Genomic DNA, 19,903 nt, shown 5'->3' with positions numbered 1-19,903 from the left:
AGCGAACTCTTGAAAATTTGCTCAAAAAGGATTAAAGACTTAGACACAAGAAGAGAAACACAAAGTACTTTATTGAAAATATAGGAGACACCTGCTACAAGGATGTATTTGGCAATACAACTTCAGCAGCAAGGGAAGCAAAGGCACAAACAAGCGGGACTCTAAACTTAAAAGCTGTCACACCACAAAAGAAGCCATCACAAAACAAACAGGCACCCTACACCAGGGGAAAAAGTCCTTGCACAACATACAGGGGTATGCCAAGGGGCTCAACTCCAAAATTCACACAGCATTAACACAATCCAAGAGCAAAGAGAAAAAAGACCCAATAAAAAATGGGCAAAGGACCTCAATGGTCACTTCTCAAAGAAGTCATTCTGGGAGCCAGCGGACACTGGAGAACGTGTTGAACATTACTCTTTACAAGAGAAGTACAAATTAACACCCTCGGATGCCGCCTCACCTCACCTCACCTCCGAGGCAGGAACCATTTCACCACTCAGGAAATGGCAAGGAGCAGGTCGGTCCCAACGGACAGGAGCTGGAGGTGCAAACCGTGGGCCCGATGACGCCCCCACCCCCACAGGGAAGAGGCTGACCGTGGGGGGAGCCCCCTCAGGGAAGAGGGACTGACAAAAAGGAATGCCGAACCCAGAAACACCGGGAGGGGCCGTCGGGGGGGGGGAACCCGCGCCGGGGGCCGCGTGTGGGCCTCTTGTGTGCCCAGCGGAGCCCGCAAGGCCGCCTGAGAGGCGCAACCACGAGGACACAGTGATTGTCAGGCGCGACCCGACGCCGGGAGGGCGCAGAACATGGCGGAGTGGCCATGAGGGCGCGGGGCCGGGGTCGGCGCTCCCTCCCGCGCGTGCAGTCAGAGGCGCGCCGGGGAGAGCGCCGCGGCGCCCAGGCCGACTGAGGGCTGGGGCCGGCGCGCGGCCGGGGCCCGCCACCCTTTCGCAGCGGCGAAGTCGGGACAGCGAGTCAGTCGTGCTGCCCGCCGTTGGGCCTGTCCTCGCGGCCTCGGCCTGCCGGAACGCCCTGCTTCTCGCCGATAGTATGGTCGGGTCCTCCAGGGCGCTGCTGGCCGGGCCGGAGCGCGGCGCGGGGTCCGAAGCCCAGGACGTTAGCCCGTCCGGGGGCGTCCCGCCCCTCAGAGCAGTACACTGCAGTTCCCTGAGGTCCAGCAACTTGGAGCAGATCTTTGACCACGTGGGGCACTTTGGCAGGTAGGGAGTCAGAGTGGGGCGGCCACGTGGAGGCGCCTTGGGGTCTGTTTCTTTCCGTTGCAGTGGGGTTCGCGTGCGGCGTTAGCGATGGGGAAACCTGTCCACCCCGCCTTTCCCAGCTTCCCAGAGACGTCTGAAGCCCCATGTGCAGATGTTTGGCCCTGACCAGGGTTTGTCCTCGAATCTGGGCTGCTGGAGTTCCCTGGGGAGTGGTGGGTGAGCGCCCCGCCTGGCGCGCCTGTGGCGCTGCAGGCAGGAGCTGGGGCGCCCCCTGCGGGAGCGGGAGCGGGAGCCCCAGCCGGGGAGACCGAGTCCCAGAGTGGAGGAGTGCCTGTTCCTCTCCACAGCACACCCCTAGAGGGCTCCTGGCCCGGCCGGCCTCCTCCCCGCGTTTGGGCTCTCTCACAGTGCCTCCCCGGTATGGCCCCAGCAAAAACCGTTAGTCAATTTGTTGCTGTTAATAGAAACCTAATGTGTGCCAGTCGGGACACCAGTCGTTGGTGGCACAGAGGGCTTTATTTGATGCCCACCGGGATCTTGCTGAGGCGCGGTTGGAATTCTTATTTTAATGATTGGGAAGCTGAAGTTGGTGAGACCAATGACCCACCGTTATGGGTTGGTGGGAACTAGGTTTAACCTTCATATTCTGGGCACCCTCTTTTTATTTGTTGAACTAATTTAATAAACTTTTAAAAATGCATTCATTCATTCATTCACTCAGTCGTTCATGGAGAAATGCCCTTTTCACCCAGAATATTTTGGGGGTAGGCAGCTGGGTGAGGTGCCATACACCTGGTGAGATTTGGAACTAAGTCTGAATCCGGAGCTGCCACTTATAATGTGATTCTACATATATTGTGTCTTAGTTTCTTATCCATAAAAAAGGGATCATAGAGGTTCCTGCCCAACCTGTTCTCCAACGTTTTGGAAAGTTGCACACCTGTTGGTGATGATTCTATGTCTGAGGAAAGAGGCAACCAAGTGATTAAACAGCACAGGAGCGTCAGGGGGGCCCCAGCAATCCCTGCTTCCTCCTGCGACTTGTTTTATTGAACATTCAGTTGTTTTTTTTGTACATGTCACAGTGTTTACTCTGCACTGCAGCCCTGTTTGATTGAGCGTATCAGTTTCATTTTCTTACTGATTCTGAAGAGTCTTGGTCTGACTTTCACCAGTCAATCCCATACAGATTTTGAAAGAGCCAATAACTGGTTTCAAGTGAGGACTATTTATTATGAATCACATTATAGGGCAGTGGGTGGGAGGCAACTACCTTGAGCCACACTCCTAGGTTGAGCATACCAGGGACCTTTGTTTATGGGATTGATTACCAAGGTGAAGGTTATCAGGAAAACAGGTCTTTGGGGTTTTATTAGCTGGGGTTTTTGTAAGCAGGGTATTAGCTGGGCTGGATGGTTGTGTAGGTTGGGTTTCAGGACATTTAAACACTCACAGGTGCTTAGAAGCACATCCTAGTTGATTAGGTCTTCAACAGTAGGAACAATAGGAGTGTTGATTACAACACTCACACTCAATAACACAAATAAGGGCCAGGTCTTGGGGTCCCTTTAACAAATGAGAAAGTGAGAAATGGTGCTTTGCCTAAATCACAAATATAGTAGTAGTGAGCAGCAGTGAATAGCCATTGGCCTCCACATGTTCTTAACCACAGTGTTCTCCTGAGTCCCAGGAACTCAACCAGGTCCTTTATATATTAGCACATTTTATCCGTCTAGGAATAGAAGAACATGGGGATTACAAGATGTTTTGGGAGTTGGGTAATGGTGTTCCAGTCCTGGCTGTATGTGAATTAACTACACAGTCTTCCTCACCTATAACATGAGAGTAATAATGGCACTACAAGTGTTTATTGCTATTAGGGACTCTACAGTCAGCCTCTCCCATCATCCTCACACTAGTCCTATGTGAGGTAGGAGGCAATAATACCTTTCTTTATACTTCCAGGATTAACTAAGGTCATTATAGTAGTTGTTGTTTGGCCAAGCTGTTGTAACAAGGAGATTCCACAATTGGAAGTTTATTTCTCTCCAGTAACCATTCAGCGCAGGATCAGTTCCTTGGGTGACCCAGGGGCCCAAATGGGTGAGGCGGCTCTGCTAACCAGACTGGGCTCCCTCTCTGCGCATGGGGCAGCTGCTCCCGTTGCCCTTACCCACAAAGCCAAATGAAGCCCTGCCATGGTGAAAAAAGGAGAGAATGTGTGTGGGAAGACAAGTCTTAGCCACGTAATGTACGCAGGAGTCCTTTTCAGTACGGTCTCGATAATCGTGACTATCCTTGTTACATTCTGGGGGAAGGTTAGACTCGTGAGAGCACCTTGCAAGAAAGAAGAGAATAACCAGCCAGCACTCACAGCAGAAGGTGAAAACAGTGTGACCATAACATAGGACCTCACGTGCTTGCTCTAATTGGCCTCTTTAAAATAAAAAGGGAGGTTATTGTGTTTTACCATTTAGTATTAGGGGAACCTTGTGAAAACGATAAGTAGAGAGCCCTATTTCTTTCTCATTTCTTGGGTGAGGAAACATTATCTGAATCATCGTTAAGTTAGGAAAGCAGGATCCCTAAGAAGAATTAAAGCATCATCAGGGCCTTTAAATCTAATCAGATAAGAGAACCAATTCCAGAAGGCCCAGAATCAATTCAGAAAACTCATCCTTAAGATTCTGTTCCTTTAGAATCACTCTGACTGCCACAATCTATATTTATCAGGATGCTCTACAGAAACAGATTTTTTACATGTCTCTCATATATAGGAGATTACTACACATATCTCACATCTACATGACACTTATTACAGGAATTGGCTCACATATTTATAGAGGCTGAGACGTTCTATAGTATGCCATCTAGGAATAGGAGATCTAAGAAAGCAGATGTGTACTTACAAGGTCCATGTCTGAGGCCTGAGAATTGGGCGCTGATGGCGTAAGTCCTTGTCTAAGTTCAAAAGCCTTAGAATTGGAGGACCAATGCAGCAAGTGGTGGTTTGAAGTCCAGAAGTCCAAGAATTAGTCATGCTGGTGTCAAAAGGTGGGGTAAGTGTGAGTCCAAGCAGAGACCAGTTTCCCTTCCTTTACTTTTTTGGTCTATTCAGACCCCTTAGTGGAGTGGGTGATGTTCTTGCCATTGGTGAGGTCACCTTCTTTACTCAAGGTGATTCAAATGCTAATCTCTTCAAGAGATAACCTCACAGACATACCAGAAATCATGTTTGCTGTCCGGGCATTTCTTGACCCAGTCATGTTCACATATAAAATTAGCCATCACAGTACTCACCTATTTTATACATTGGAATATACTACACTATTTAATTTGTTATTTAAAGTGCTATTAGGTGTGCTTTCAGATTGGTTGTTGATCCCTTGGACATGTTCCATCTTTTTGTATTTTGTGTACTTCCCTACTTTGTGATACTCCAGACTTATATTCTCCCTACCCTGGTCTCAGACTCAAGTTGTTTTTCCTGGTTGCTTTTATTGGTGAATTCTATTGAGAAACACTGAACATGCTTGTTGCTATATGGATGTTATTACTTTGGGGAGCCTTACGATAGACAGGGCCAGACCATCAGACATAGAATTACAGATACGCTTATATGCGTATATACATGTTAGTATACACACATATGCTAACCAGAATGTATAAATATATAAACTTATCTAATACTTCCTGTATTTTTCATCTGTATATACATTATACAAACATGGTGGAAATTCTTCATGTGTGCCTATGTTCTTTTATCGCCCATGATGCAGATATATTAACTGTCCTACCTTTTCTTTGCAGATTCCAGGTAGTACTCTATTTTGTGTGTGCCTTCCAGAACATCTCTTGTGGAATCCACTACTTGGCTTCTGTGTTCCTGACAGTGAGCCCCCAGCATACCTGCAAACCCCCAGGGAACGTGAGTCAAGTTCTTTTCCACAATATCTCTAACAGGAGGTTTGACGACGTCTGGATGCTGTTTTCTACAGGTGGAGAAGACCACATTACCGTGCAGCTCCAGAACGGTGAGGTCTGGGAGCTCTCGCACTGTCAAAGGCTCCGAAGGGAAGACAAGAAGTTGAGTTTGAACTATGATTATCATGGAATTAAGAGTAGGTTTTCTTGCACAGACGGTTACTTCTATGACAAGACTGAGTGGGATAGCACTGTGGTGACCCAGTGGGATCTGGTCTGTAACCAAGAATGGTTTGCAAGGATTATCCAACCTGTATTTATGCTTGGAGTCCTGCTAGGAGGGGTGATTTTCGGCGACCTTTCTGACAGGTAAAATAAAACATTTCAGCTTATTGCATCAGTGTAGAGTTCATGTTCCTAGCTATTATTTTTAGGAGACAGAGAATAATATTAAAAACTTTAGTCATTTGCATACCTTGTATCTAAATAATTACCTTTTTTGCTGACCTGTTATTTAGGGACATAAAATAAGAGTGGGAAGAGCACGGGTTTTGAAAACTTCTGCCTGAGTTCAGATTCTGGTTTGGCCACTTGTTAGCTTTAGACCCTGAGCAAAACCTATGTTTCAGAATCTTATTTGTAAAATGGTGACAAGAAAGAATAGCATTTATCCTAAAAGGGTATTATAAGAAGAATACAAAATAGCAGCGTCAACATATAACTGCTCCATAGATATTGGTTACTACTTTGAATATTTTTTCTTTCAAAAGATTTGCTTTGAAAGAGTTATAACCTGATTCTAAGCAGTAATATCTATAAAACCAGGAGTTTGATATGCTAGTTACTAAATTGAATGTGTATCTGTTAAAAAATAAAGCAAAGTTCATCTCTGTGTGAACATGGACCACACTTTCAGTGCCTGTGATAAAGCCCAGAGATTAATTTCTTTTATTCCCATGTAAATTTTACTGGCATATGCTGGATTCTGGGAATCTAAAGATAACAGCTTAGGTCAGTATGTGCCAATCTATGGGGCCAATAAACATGAACAAAGGAAAGTTACAGGGCTTTGTTGTGACCAGGGCTATCTTAGCAGTGAACATGATGAAGATATGGACTATGGAAACCAAAAAAGAGGAGTGCTGTGATCTTCCCCCCACTATCCATATCCTCTTTAGGAGGTAGGTAGCATTTGAATAATGAAATTCAAGGAGAATTAGAGCCCAGTTATTATTTGGTAGCTGATATTATGTTTCAAAATCAGTGTTCTGCTCCAGAAATGTCTTCCTGTGAGATGTGGAAGTTAGGTTTTTAAGAACAGGTTCTTAAAATCTTGGATAGTGTCATGAATTATTTCTTTCAATTGGAATTCAACAACTTTAGGATGGGCAGAAAATTGCTTAAGTTGTTGGAAAAGCTCCCTATGTGGCTTTCTTGTATTCTTTTACACAGCTGAAAGAAAGTCCCTGACCACTCTTCACCAGCCAAACTGTACTGCAAAGAGATAGTAACCAGAACAATATGGTATTGGGATAAATTCAGAAATACAGACTAATGTTATGGCTTGAGAACCCAGAAATGAACCTACATGTATGTGAACAATTAATCTTTGACAAAGGGGCTACAATCAAACAATGGGGAAAGGACATCCTCTTCAACAAATAGTGCTGGAAAACTATGGCAGCCATGTAGAAAAAATAATAAAGTTATTATTTAATTTCATACACAAATATTAATTCAATATGAATAAAAAATGTCTACATAAGACTTGAAGCTATATTACATAAAAGAAAACATAAGCAACACACTCCTGGACACCAACTTCAGAGAGATGTATTCGGGTACTTAACTCTAATACCTAGAGAAACAAAAGCAAAAATAAAAGGGACTACATCAAAGTAAAAAATGCCTTCGTACATCAAAAGAAGCCACCAGAAAAACAAACAAAAGCAGTGTATGGACTGAGAGAAGATATTTGCACAATATATAAACAATTCATATGATTCAACAACCAAAAATGCACAACCTAATTCAAAAACGAACAACAGATCTATATAGAAACTTGCTGAAAGAAGCCATATTGATGGCCCACAGGTACAAGAAAAGTTGCTCAGCATCACTGATGATAAAGGAAATGCAAGTCAAAACCACATAAACTATCACACACACCTGTGAGAAAGGCATGTATCAAAAAGACTGGAAACAACATGTTGGCTGGCAAGGATGGTGACTGTTGGTGGGACTGTAAGTTGATACACCCTCTATAGAAGTGGTATGGAGAGTCTTAAAAAACTGATAATGGCAATACCATACAATACAACAAAACCACTTTTATCTATTTATCTGAAGAATATAAGAACACTAATAACAAAAGACTTACACACCCCTATGTTCTTAGCAGTATTATTCACAATAACCAAGTTACAGAAACAATTCAAATGACAATTAAATGGCTGGAGAAATAAATTGTAGTATATATATGCAAAATATTATTTAACAATTTAAAAAAGATGGAATTGTGTTCTGCAACAACATAGGTGGAGCTGGAGATGATTGTGCTAAGTGAAAGAAGTCAGAAAGTGAAAGACAATTACCAGATTGTCCACTTGTTTGTGGAATAGAAATAAAACAAACATGCTGGTAAAACACAATAAAAAACTTTTAGGCTCTGTGACAAATATGGTTCATATACTTTAACAAGTTGAATGTTATGAATGGCAATTCTGCCTCAACTTAAAATTACCAAGAATATAATTTGTTTCTTTTTAGACAAAGAAATGTCCCTCTTAATTTAAAAAATATCAGGCAAGTGCCTTATTCCAGGAGCAGAATGTTGTAAGCCCTCTGGTTTTAGAGGAGTTTAGCAAGCACCCCTCCACCCTTAGCAAAGCCAGCTCTTTAAGGAAGATGATCCAATCGGTCAGGTAGTAGAAGCCCTGGGAGAAAAAGCACAAACCCTCTGGCTTTCCTTCTTCCCTCCATAATAACAAGGAGGTCCTCTGGAGTCACCCAGAACGAGTATATCTGTGTCTTATTGGCTGAGGCAAAGGCCTTGCCGCCAATGGACTGGCTTCAAGAAATCATGTTATAACTCATGATTTGCCTAAAATAAATGAATGAGTAATAATAATCAAATGCATTAGTTATTAAAAATTTGGGTAGCCTTTCTTTTATGAGTTGGAGCAGATGTTAAACTGTTGCCACTATGCCTTGCTTCTTCTGCTATGTGATTCTTATTTTTCAGGATAGGAAGAAGACTTGTCCTGTGGTTCACAAGCGTTGGCATATTTTTGTTTAGCACATCAGCTGCATTAACATTTGATTATTACAGCTTCCTGATCACATACTTTTTTCTTGCTATAGTGAGTTGTGTTTTTTAACTCTTTGATTCTACTGCTGTATTTCCATGATAAACCTTAACTTTCTTAGTTTTGCTTATTGAGAATCTAGTGAAAGAGATCAATGACTAATCTTTGTTCAGTCCACTGCCAGAGTCTTTCTATGGAATGTTAATGTCCTGTATTTAGAATGAAACTCATTAAAATGAAAAATTACTGCTTGCTAGGCAGAATTTTTGTTTGACTCTGTACCTGGCACGTGATCCACATTCCTCAATTACAGAGATGTTATTTTATTTCTGAGCAATTTTTTTTCTAGTCAGGTCCTGCATGCATGAGCCAAATAGAAAATGAATGAACACTGTGAAAGTCATTTATAGGATGTGCAGTAAGAATGAAAACAAAAGAGCATCAGGCCTTTCTTTTATGAGGAACAAGAGAGCATAGTGGAACAGGGTGTGAGTTTCTGTACCAGTTTTGTCATGTATTAGCTGTGTGACCTTGAGCACATATGTTATCCTCTAAGAACCTTATATTTTAACCTGTAAACTGCAGAGAACAATACCTGTTTCACTGGGTCACTATCAGATATAGTGAGATGAAAATGAACATCCTTGGCATAACGCCTGGCATGGAATAGGCTCTTCTTACCATGGTGACTGTTCTGGGAAGGGGTCATTGAGTGACGAAGCAGTTTACACACTTGGTGACGCTTTCAGACAGGTTCCAAATTACCAAATAACAGTAGCAGGGATTCTGTTTGGAGGTCAGTGGTTAAGGAAAATGAAGTGAAGCTTTTGCTTTCATCTGTGGGAAGAGCCTGTGATGAAGCTGAATGCAAAGGATTGGATACATCCTGCCTCAGCATGCGTGAGCCAAGGGACCAAGGATAAGTAAAAGTCTTCAACCTTAGTAGAGGTCAGTGCACCCCCTCAGAAAGCAAGGTCTTCAGGTTTGGAGGCTTCATTAGTAGCTGGACAGGTTCCTAGGAAGCCACACAGATGGCCTCGGATGGGGAGATGTTTAACGAATTTTTTAGGAGATTTGATGATGTTGCCCCTTAAAAGAAATGTACATATAAATAATATTTCAGTCTTGCAAAATGCCATCTGTTGGGTTAAAATGAGACTGTTACCCATAAAACACCTCTGTGAAACGTGGCCTTAATTTTCTATAATTCTTTTCTTTAGTTTTCATGGGAAATGCATTTGTGGAGAAATTCTGAGTAAGAAATATATATGCAGACCTATTTACTCACGACATTTATTGATCTGCCTTTGGAGTGTAGTCTGAAATCAACTAGCCCCTGCTGAGTAGGGGGAAGGGAAGACACCCACTAAGGGAATGGGGAGAGTCTGCAGAGTCAAGCCTCTTTAGTTCTGAGGGATGGGTGAGAGCACATTCCACCAGAGGGAGCAGTGAGTCAGAAGGCTCAGAATTGAAGGTCTGACTGTCTGGAGAAGGTTGAGGAGACTGTTGATGAGGCGGAAGAGGCACAGGTGATTAGACAGGGCTTGTGGGAGTTTGCTTTATTTCCCAGAGGCATTGGGATTCCACAAAAGGGGTTCAGGCAAGGGGAATGGTCATTCTGCAAACTGCAGGGCTGGGGTCAGGGTAGCTGTGAGGGAAAGAGTTACTGTTGGAGGTAAGAGGAGTGAATGGATTAAAGGAATTTGGGGGGATTATTTAGGCAATTGTGTGTGGACTGTGTGTGGATTGTCTGAATCCAGTGAAAGAAGTAACTAGTAGGAGTTAGGAGTGTAATCAGAAAGAATTAACACCGAAAAAAAAATGTGTTGGGGATTGGTGTGACAGCATATCTTAATGTGGATGTTTGCAGTATTTGAAGGTTAGTTATCACAGTTGTTATTTGCTGTAATGGAAGCAAATATTTACCAGATAATTAGATACTTGGATACGGGAGTCCACGTGGTCAGGGTGTACTGTTGGAGTATTCCAACTGTAATGTTGTATGTGGAAATAAAAACTCGTCACACAAATATTGAATTGCGCACTGATAGGATAGTCCCCCAAAGCGCCTACCTGTTTAATTGCAAGGGTTACTTCTCTTTTGTCACAAGATGGTCCTTGTAGGCCAGCCTCTCTGAGTCTCTGATGCAAGGTGAAATTGCAGATCTTACTAAGATGCTTGATTATTGAAAGCCTTTGGAAGTAAGGGGAGGAAATCTGCCTGAATCCTTGACCAACTGAGATCTGAAAGAAATAGAGCAATTAACTTTTGAAGAAGTTAATATCCACAATGATAATGACATGATGAGATTTCAGAAATTTGTTATAAATATCAAAGGAGTAAAAGATGTTTTTTTTGGAAATCAATGCAAACATTAAAACTTTATGGTTTGTATTGTACAAATCAGATGTGACGTAATTTTTAGAAAAATTCTAATCCTCTCACCCATCTGCTCCATATATCATTTGATTCACTCTTTGTTTATTCTAAGATAGGTCACATATTGTTACTGTCATCAAAATTTTGTTAAATTAAAGATAGGCCTATTTTCAAAGTAAAGTTTCCCCCCATTTTTAAGGCCAGAGATGCAGAGGGTGAAAGACAGAGACAGAGCGGGGAGCAGAACAGGCAGACTGACAAAGTACACTGCTGAGGGAGCAGTGGGCGGGTCAGGAGAGGTCTGCCAGGCCATGTGGATCTCCTCCGGGGCAGGCGGGGATGGAATTCATGCGGGAAGTGGCTTAAGCTTCTTAGTGCTGTACTTTAACCCGCTGTGCCACCAGGGAGGGCCTTAGCATATCATTTTTAAGCAAACAGTTCAATGAGATTAACTACATTCAGACTGATGGGATCCATCACTATCACCATTTTCCAGTACTGTTTTCATCTTGCAAAACTGAAACTCCATACTCATTGAACAGTTGTACTCCAGTCCTCCTTCCTGAAGCCTCTGGCAACTACCGTTCTATGATTTTGTCTTACATACGTGAGATCATACAGCATTTGTTCTTTTGTGATTGCCTTATTTCTCTTATCATAATATCCTCAAAGTTCACTCAAATTGTCACATATGTCAAAATATCCTTCCTTCTTAAGGCTGAATAATTTTCTGTATATACACTCACATTTTGCTTTTAGGTTAGCCATCTGGTGACAAATACTTGGAATGCCTTCATAGTTGTATAGTTGTAAATAGATGTTGTGAATATTCTGAATATTGTAGGTGCTCACATTCCTCATTGAAACCCAACTTCTAATTCTTATATACTCAAAGTGGGATTTCTAGATGATATGGTAATTCTATTTTTGTTTTTTTTGAAAATCCCTGCATTTTCCATAACTGCTATAGATTCCCAACGACAGTGCACAAGGGTCCTAATTTTTTCCATCCTCACTAGCTCTTCTTATTTTCTATTTGTTTAATAGTAGCCATGGTAATGGGTATAAGCTGTTAGCTCATTGTGCCTTTGCTCGACGTTTTCCTGGTGATTAGTGGAGGGAGCATCTTTTCGTGGTCTTTCATCTGTCTTCTTTGTCCTATGCTCAGTTTTTAATTGGATTGTTTGTTTTGTTGTTGGGTTTGAGGAATTTTCTATATAGTCTGCATATTAATCACTTATTAGAACCAGAACTTGCAAATATCATTCCGTAGGCTGCCTTTCTACTCTGCTGATAGTCTCCTTTGATGCATATTTTAAATTTTCATAAAGTTCCAATTTTGTCTGTTTATTCTTTATTGCCTGTCAAAATAAAATTTTAATCAGTTTTTTTTTTGGCTTCCCACAGTTATCATAACTTTTCTTGCCCCCCGTTCAACAATTTTGGATTACTGATAAGGACCTACTTATTGTATACAGATAAATTGTCATGTACATCTATAAAGAGCTAAGAAGTAAAATCAACCTATAATAGGACATATGAAGGAAATAAAAGATAGTGTCTAACATTTATATCAAACATAACCTCTCAAGTTTTACCAATTTGGGAGGATAAGGGAAGATGATAGGACCCATTTAAAGAAGAGTGGATCAGATTAAACATTATTTTGTATATGTGATAAGGGTTTACAAAGACACTTTTGGGGGTCATTTCCTTATGTGTGTATGATTTGCAGAGGGATCAGACCCCTGAGTAGTTATAAATATGACCTTAAATCTGGACTACTCTCCCCCCTTTGACTTTCAGGTTGCAAGTGGCTATCTTGTGGTGATGTTTGTCTATGTGATGGAATTTATTGGCAGGGAGTCTCGGACATGGGCCGCCATCCAAGTACACTCCTTTTTTGCGATTGGAACCATGATTGTGGCTTTGGTGGGCTACTTGACCAGTAACTGGAGGATATATCAATTGGTGCTGTCCACAGTGTCTGTCCCCTTTATCATGTGCTGCTGGATGCTCCCAGAGACACCTTTTTGGCTTCTGTCAGAGGGAAGATATGAAGAGGCACAAAAAGTAGTTGACAAGATGACCAAGTGGAATAGGAGAACCTCCTGTAAACTGTCAGAGCTTTTACTCCTGGATCTCAGTGGTCCTGTTGGGAATAAATCTTCTAGAGCTGAGAAGCACAAACTGTTTGATCTCTTTTACGACTGGAATATTGGAATAAGGACGCTTATTGTTTGGCTGATTTGGCTCACAGGGTGTTTGGGATTCTACATCTTCTCTTGGAATTCTGTTAACTTAGGAGGCAATGTATATTTAAATCTCTTCCTCATGGGTAAGTAGTTTAATCATATTTAAGTGCAGTGATGATGTAAAATTTCCATCATGTTTTTACTGTCCTTTTTTCCTACTAGGAATTACATGATTGTGATCTTTTAGTGTAATTGTACTATAATACATGTATATATATCCTTTTTTCACATTTTGAAATACTGAAATTCTTTTTTTTTTTTTTAAACTTAGGTAACGGATTTACAACACATAGATTCACACTTCAAATGTAAGACACCACACCACACCCACCGCCAAAGCACACACAATCCTTCACCTTTGGATCCCTACCTGCTTTTGACCCCATCCCTTTTCTTACCCCCTACAGCCCTCCTCCACCCTAGCTTCTGCAGTCATACTTCTGCAGTTATATTTCTAGCATTTCTTTTGGTTTAGTTTAGTCTGTTTCTTTGTTTCTCTATATTTTACAAATGAATGATATATGTTTTCTTTAAAAAAAAAAAAGTAAATAATCAGATGAATTTAGTCCTGCTTTCCTTTCCTGCCATTTTCTCTTGCTTCCTTCCTTCTTTAATCCAACCCCCTTTCAGAACTCACTTTCAAAGGTAACTTCTTAATACTTGGCTTGTTTCTTTTCAATCTCCTTCTGTGTATTTCCAGTCATGTGTACAGATTAAGCACATCTATTTTAACATAAACTAGGTCAATTGCTACATATTTTTCTTTGTCAGTTGCTTTTCTTTTAAAATGTAATGTCTTTGAGATCCTCTGGTTTCTTTCTACCATCAAATGTTCTCAATTTAGAAATTTTAGTAAGCAAAAAAGTATCAGTACATGCAAAACTCTATTTATGTTGCCAGACTTCTTTCATTTTAGTATTAGGTTAAAATGACCCTCAGATGTTGCTGGGATAGCTTCAGGCATGACTTCCAGGATAAACTAAATTTAGACCAAACAAGAGAAATACTAGAGACCTGCATTGGCCATCTAGTCTTAATTTCTGGTTATTTTTGTGTAGGTTGCCTAATTTGGGTAATTTGTTGCTTCCTTGGAAAATCTTGCTTTCTATTTTAATTTCTAAGTTTGATGTTATTGGTACAAAAATGTTCCCCTTGTTTTGCCAACCATAAGATTCTAGGGATGATGAATATTGTCTTATTCATTCATTCATTCTTTTATTGAGCAGGCTGGAAGTGCAGGCACTGTGCCTATGCTCTGTCCTAGCAGCTAAGCAAGTGATAAGCTAGGCAGACATGTGAGCATCAGTGCATTTCACAAGAAATGTCCTTCTTGTTCCTGTGAGTTCAGAAGTAGCAGGGCTTTTTTTCTTGTTGAACCATGAAGGTTCCTGCTATGTCAGAAATCCTTAGGGGAAAGCAAAGGAATTTTGTGGAGTTGAAGATCAAGTGCCTCAGAAAGAAGTTTGCCTGAAAGATGCTTCAAGAGGCAAGAAGGAAGCTTAGCTATGAAAAAGCCAAGCTCTAGCACAAGGAATATAGGCTGATATATGGAACCAAGATTCAAATTGCTAGGATGGCAAGAAAAACTGGGAACTTCTATGTAGTTGTGGGACCCAAATTAGCATCTATCATCAGGATCAGAGGTCCCAAGGGTGTGAGCCCAAAGATCTGAAAGGTGTTGCAGCTTCTTTATCCTCGTCAGGTCTTCAGTGGCACCTTTATTAAGCTCAACTGGGCTTCAATACACATGCTGAGATTTGTGGAACCATATACTGTATGGAGGTATCCAAACCTTAAGTCAGTAAGTGCATTGATCTACAAGCACAGGCATGGCAAAATCAACGAGAAACTAATGGTCCAAACAGATCATGCATTGATTGCTTGATCTCTCAGTCAAATGGCAGCATCTGCAGGGAGGCCCTGACTCATGAAATCCAAACTACTGGGAAACGCTTCTAAGAGGCAAGCAACTCCTGCTGGCCCTTCAAGTTACCTTCTTCACGAGGTGGAATGAAGAAGAAAGACATCCACTTTGTAGAAGCTGGAGATGCTGGCAACAGGGAATGCCAGATCAACAGGTTTATTAGGAGGATGAGCTAGTGTTCTGTCATGATTGTTCTTAAATAGCCACTACTTTCAAACGGAAAAAGCGGTAGGGTTGCTTTAGAGGACCCTGGGAGTGTGTGTGTGTGGGAACATTGATTACTTCTTCTGGGCGTGCCTTGTACAGTTGGAGGGCAAAGCTAACAGGCCCTTTCATTCAATGACAGGCATAGTGGAAATTCCTGCCTATCTTTTTGTGTGTGTGGGAATGGACAGTTTTGGGAGAAGAAACATTCTGATCTTCCTCCTTATCTCAAGTGCACTGATCTGTGGCGTGATTATCATAATTCCCACGGTAAGCTATTTTGTTTTATGTAGAGAATAGTTACTTATATGTGACAGGTTGATGGGGAAGTTTGTGTCTTATTATAGTAAGTGTGAAAATCAATCCAGGTATATGGGCAGCCTGTAAAAAATAGACTTTCTTTAAAGACTCTTTCATTCTCTGTCATGTAAGAAGTACATTTTCATTGTAGAAAATTTAAGGCAGAAGAAAAACGTGAAAAACGAACAAAATCCCATCATTCCATTTCCCAGAGGTGGCCTGTGTGATACTTTATAAACACAATAATCTTGGGCGAAGAAGGTAGATTACACTTTCTGGTTATTATTGTCATCTTAAATATGCATCTATCATCCTACAAAGTTATGTGTCAGTTGCTGTTCTAGATGTTGAAAACACACTGTAAATCAACTTTCTAAAAATAGAACAAAGCTGGATAAGAGACAGAGTGACTCTGTTCATTTTATTTTACCTAGAGTAATCATAGGTTGTGTGGCTCTCAAAGAAGGTGATGTTTGATCAGAAGCCTGAGGGAAGGAAGGATCCATATAGACACTGGCAGGATATAATGAGTTACATGTTCAGGAAAGTTTGGATTTTATGAGCTTTGGACGTTCATTGATAGATGATAACTCCTAATTTCTAATAAGATGTGTAAATCCCCTGAGGAGCTTGCTTTTAAAAATACAATTTCTCAGTGAAAAACTGCCATAAAAAACTCCTTAAATGACTTTGATGTTCCTTTATCTAGGCAATCTCCATTGCCTAGAATGTCTCATGCTCCCAGAAGTGGTCCTCCTCTTCCCAGAGAAAACGTTTTCAAAAGCTGTGTTTTCATTTTGGAAGATATGCTAACTGTAATAATATTTTACAAAAAATTTTCTCCAGAGATTATATAATATTAAGCAATAGTATTATTAAGCAGTAGTATTGTTATAGGGCAGCAAATCTTTTATATGACAGGGAGAGAGAGAGGCACCCCTGAAGCCCCAAAACCTGCCTGCTCTAAGTGGGTTCTGCCATCTGCCGCAACAAGACAAAACATATAAAGCTTTAATGAAAAATGACTTTAATACAGTGAATATACAATATGGAACACAAAGAATATAACTTCTAAATCAAACACCTGAAGTTACCCATCCCCTCGTGGCCAAAAGTCCACCCAAAAGGGATTGGCCCAAAGCAAGGAAAGCCTGCCACAAGACTAAAGCACCTTCTGGCTGGGGCCCATGGAAAAGGGTCAGAAATGGCCAGACAAGTCTGGGAGGAAAAGAGCAAAATCAAATCAATATAAACACTGCCATAGTCACCTCCCTACAGGTCCCTCACCCACCTCTGCCTTAACCAGTCCAGGGTCAGGAAACAAGCCCGGTTTCTTCATCACATGCTTGCTGCTCCATGTGGCTTCCCTAGGTCTCTGTCTTTTTCTCCATCTGGCTTTCTTCCCCTCTTTCTCTGCTCAGCTCCACCCTCCTTCTGGGTGGGGCAGGGAACCTGGAACTTCCCTTCTCCTAGGGACCACCCATTTACAGAATTTGCAAGACAAACTCAAAAGGAAAAATGCTTCATGGCTCTGAAAAATACCAAGGAGCTAGAACATTTTAAGTAAATCTTTAAATTTTTAAAAATTTAATTATAGTGGTCTACTTTGATGTTGTTTTCCCCAGAATCACTATATTTGGACTGTGCTGGTAACTATGGCTGTGAAGTTCACCATAGGGGCATCCTTTGGTCTCATTTACCTTTATACAGCAGAGCTGTATCCAACAGTCATAAGGTAAGAGTCCATTTCCTGTTGCTTTCTTGCTGGCTTTCATTTAGACGTCATTTCATTATATTTGGCCTTTGGGAAGGATTTCCTTCTGTCCTAGTAGCTCTAGGCTCTGAAATCTGGGGACGTTACATGATCATACCGATTCAGAATCTGAGACTTTGTATCTTATTGACAGAATATCAGATAAGTTGTTTTGAATTAACACTCCCTTATCCTAATATCATTTAAAATAGTTGATTGATGCTGCCTCTGCCTATAACTCCAGGGCCTGGAGTTGTGCTGGGCCTGCTGGTCACCTGAGGTCACTTGTGTTAGTTTGTTGGCTGCCATCTCAAAGCCTCAGTTTATTTTCTCAGTTCTGGAAGCTGAAGGTCAAGGTATGTGGCAGGTTAGGTTCCTCCCAGGCTGCTCCCCTTGACTTAATGAGGAACACGTACATGAAAAGCACATTCTTCCTTCCTGCTAGACATTGTACTAGATTTTTCAAATAAATGTAAAGAAAAGCATATTAAGATATGACTTGACTTAAAAAAAAATTGAAATGGAATATTCCATAGATTATCTTTTCTTCTTCCAAGTTCCTTCTTCCTACCCCATACAAATCCCTACTCCAGAAGACTGATATTCTCCTTAACATTTGACTAAATGAATATACATAAGGGCCACTTCTGCATAGTACATGAAGCATAGTTTGCCCTTTTTTTTTTTTTTTTTTAAATCTCAAGTTGTCTGGAATTACCTTCAGGCTGTTTTGCAGAATCTGGATACAAGTAGAGTGATTCTTAAAAACGTAAAGTTAATTCCATGTATATTAAGCCAAGTTCAAGCTGTGTTATTTATTCTCCTCTGGGAGGGTGGCCAGGGCTCTGGGAAGTCCATCCACTACTCTGCCTTCAGTTCTGCCTGCTATCTTAATACTCCGAGTTTTCAGGTCTCTGGCGGTGGGAAGTGGCAGCATGGTGAGCCGCGTGGGGAGCATCATCGCCCCGTTCTGTGTGTACCTCTCCAGCGTTTGGGTCTTCATGCCACAGGTATGGCTCAGTTTCTAGGACCTTACTGAGCTAGTAGAGAGGCAGAGAGGCTAATTCCCTGTATATTTTTGTTTATTGAGACCTACTTAAGGGGGTCTGTAGAAACATTATAACAGCTCACCAGTCAATGAGCGGGGTGGTGGCAGCTGACTTATGGTCTGCTGATTGCCTCTCACCACTGAGGGGCTGTTGATCACAGCTCTACTAGGACAGGGCCCCTCCTCTGCCCCCCTTGGGAAGTGCTCTGGTCTCTCAGGTCTCTGCCCACCCTGGTCCCTTGCCCCTGCATCTGCAGGCTCTCCCCGCCCACAGGGCTGGCCTTGGTGTCCCTGCTGTGTGTGCCTGTGGTCAAAGTGACCTCTGTTTTGAAGGATTCACTGGTGCCTGATGGAGAGACATAAGAATTCACGATTTTTACATTATATGAAATTTGAGGACTTTCTTCTGTCTCTGATAGTGTGAGCTATTTGGTTATGAAAAGTGAGAGCAGTTATATGTTCAGATATGTGGGGTTGAGAGCTTGGGAGATCACGTGGAACACCATTGTACGTGGGCTTAGTATGACCCTTCTGGTCAGGAGGAGATGGGAGACAGGGAGAGGCCAGTAGGGAAGTAGGAAGTTTGGGGATGGGGTTGTAGAAGGGAGAGGAGGGGGGTGACGGGGTGAAAGAGGGGTGACTCAAGGTTGCAGTGATTCAGGGGAAACCCTGGGTTTGCTGACCTTCTCATCTCTCACCTTGACTCTCTCTAGGCTCGTGGCTCTCCTCTTTCTTTATCTGACTGCACTTATATAGACTCATTCTCCAGGCCCATCCTGGCTATCTGCTTCTTTCCCTGCATGGATGATCACACTTAAGTCCTGACTTTTTTTCCAAACTGCAAGCCCATGCTGCCAATTGCCTCATGGATAATCTCTCTGGGTGCCCAACAAAGTTAATATTTCCCAGTCTGCCCTGGTCAGTAACTTTAACTGCCTCCTCTCCTGTCTCTCACGTTGGGTTAGAAGCCAGTGGCTTACGGCATACTTTTGGATCAGATTTTCATTCTCCTTGTTATTATCTCTCCTCTCTTTCCAATGCATGACTTCCAATCCTCACTTTCTCCTCCAAAACCACCCCACTTGCCTGCTTCCCGTGTCTGTTCGGTTCATTATCACCATCAGGTTTTCTGATTCCCCAGTCTTCTCCCTGCACTCCCAGACCATCAGAATAGTTTGCTGAACAGAGCCCTGCACTGGCCCAACTGCCCCCTCATCTTCAAACTAAAATGCAAACTCTGCCTGACTTCCAAGTCCTCTCCAGGTCTACTCCCTGCCCACTTTCCATACTTTGTTTCTCTTCTGCAGATAGCTTCCCATGCTCTCCACACTCGCCCTGTTCTCAGGTCACATCTGGCTTCCTACTGGGGGGACACTGGCTCTTGGGGGGACATTGGCTCTCATGTTTCTCCTTCTCAGGGTCAATCCTCATACCAAGTATATAGATTTATACAAGCAGTGGGTTTTTTTGTTTTGTTTTGTTTTGTTTTGCTAAAGAGTTAAATTATGTAAGGATAGATTCTATTTCTGTGAACCGAATAGAGATTTTGTTCTAAAATCCACCCAACATTTTTTTTTTTTT

General features: G+C 41.9%; 2 protein-coding genes and 1 pseudogene across 2 annotated transcripts in view; all 3 read left to right on the top strand.

Moving 5' to 3' along the window:
• The first annotated feature begins 642 nt into the window (after positions 1–642).
• SLC22A16 (solute carrier family 22 (organic cation/carnitine transporter), member 16) overlaps positions 643–19,903 on the top strand; it is a 22,160-nt gene continuing 2,899 nt past the window's right edge. Inside the window, exons 1-7 of the mRNA XM_004674085.1 lie at positions 643–1,226; positions 5,037–5,519; positions 8,395–8,512; positions 12,645–13,176; positions 15,364–15,491; positions 17,147–17,256; positions 18,185–18,284. Of these exons, the coding sequence (XP_004674142.1) occupies positions 643–1,226; positions 5,037–5,519; positions 8,395–8,512; positions 12,645–13,176; positions 15,364–15,491; positions 17,147–17,256; positions 18,185–18,284 (2,055 nt within the window). The remainder of the gene's footprint in view (positions 1,227–5,036; positions 5,520–8,394; positions 8,513–12,644; positions 13,177–15,363; positions 15,492–17,146; positions 17,257–18,184; positions 18,285–19,903) is intronic.
• Positions 14,472–15,193, top strand: LOC105853710 (annotated as a pseudogene).
• DDO (D-aspartate oxidase) overlaps positions 17,212–19,903 on the top strand; it is a 25,406-nt gene continuing 22,714 nt past the window's right edge. The window contains exon 1 of the mRNA XM_004673764.2: positions 17,212–17,256. The gene's annotated coding sequence lies outside the window, so the exon portion shown is untranslated. The remainder of the gene's footprint in view (positions 17,257–19,903) is intronic.

Source organism: Condylura cristata, unplaced genomic scaffold, assembly GCF_000260355.1.
Source record: "Condylura cristata isolate star-nosed mole 26May11 unplaced genomic scaffold, ConCri1.0 scaffold00001, whole genome shotgun sequence".
NCBI classification, from domain to species: domain Eukaryota; kingdom Metazoa; phylum Chordata; class Mammalia; order Eulipotyphla; family Talpidae; genus Condylura; species Condylura cristata.
The sequence above is the reverse complement of the archived record's forward strand: the minus strand, read 5'-3'. Positions and strand labels throughout refer to the sequence as shown.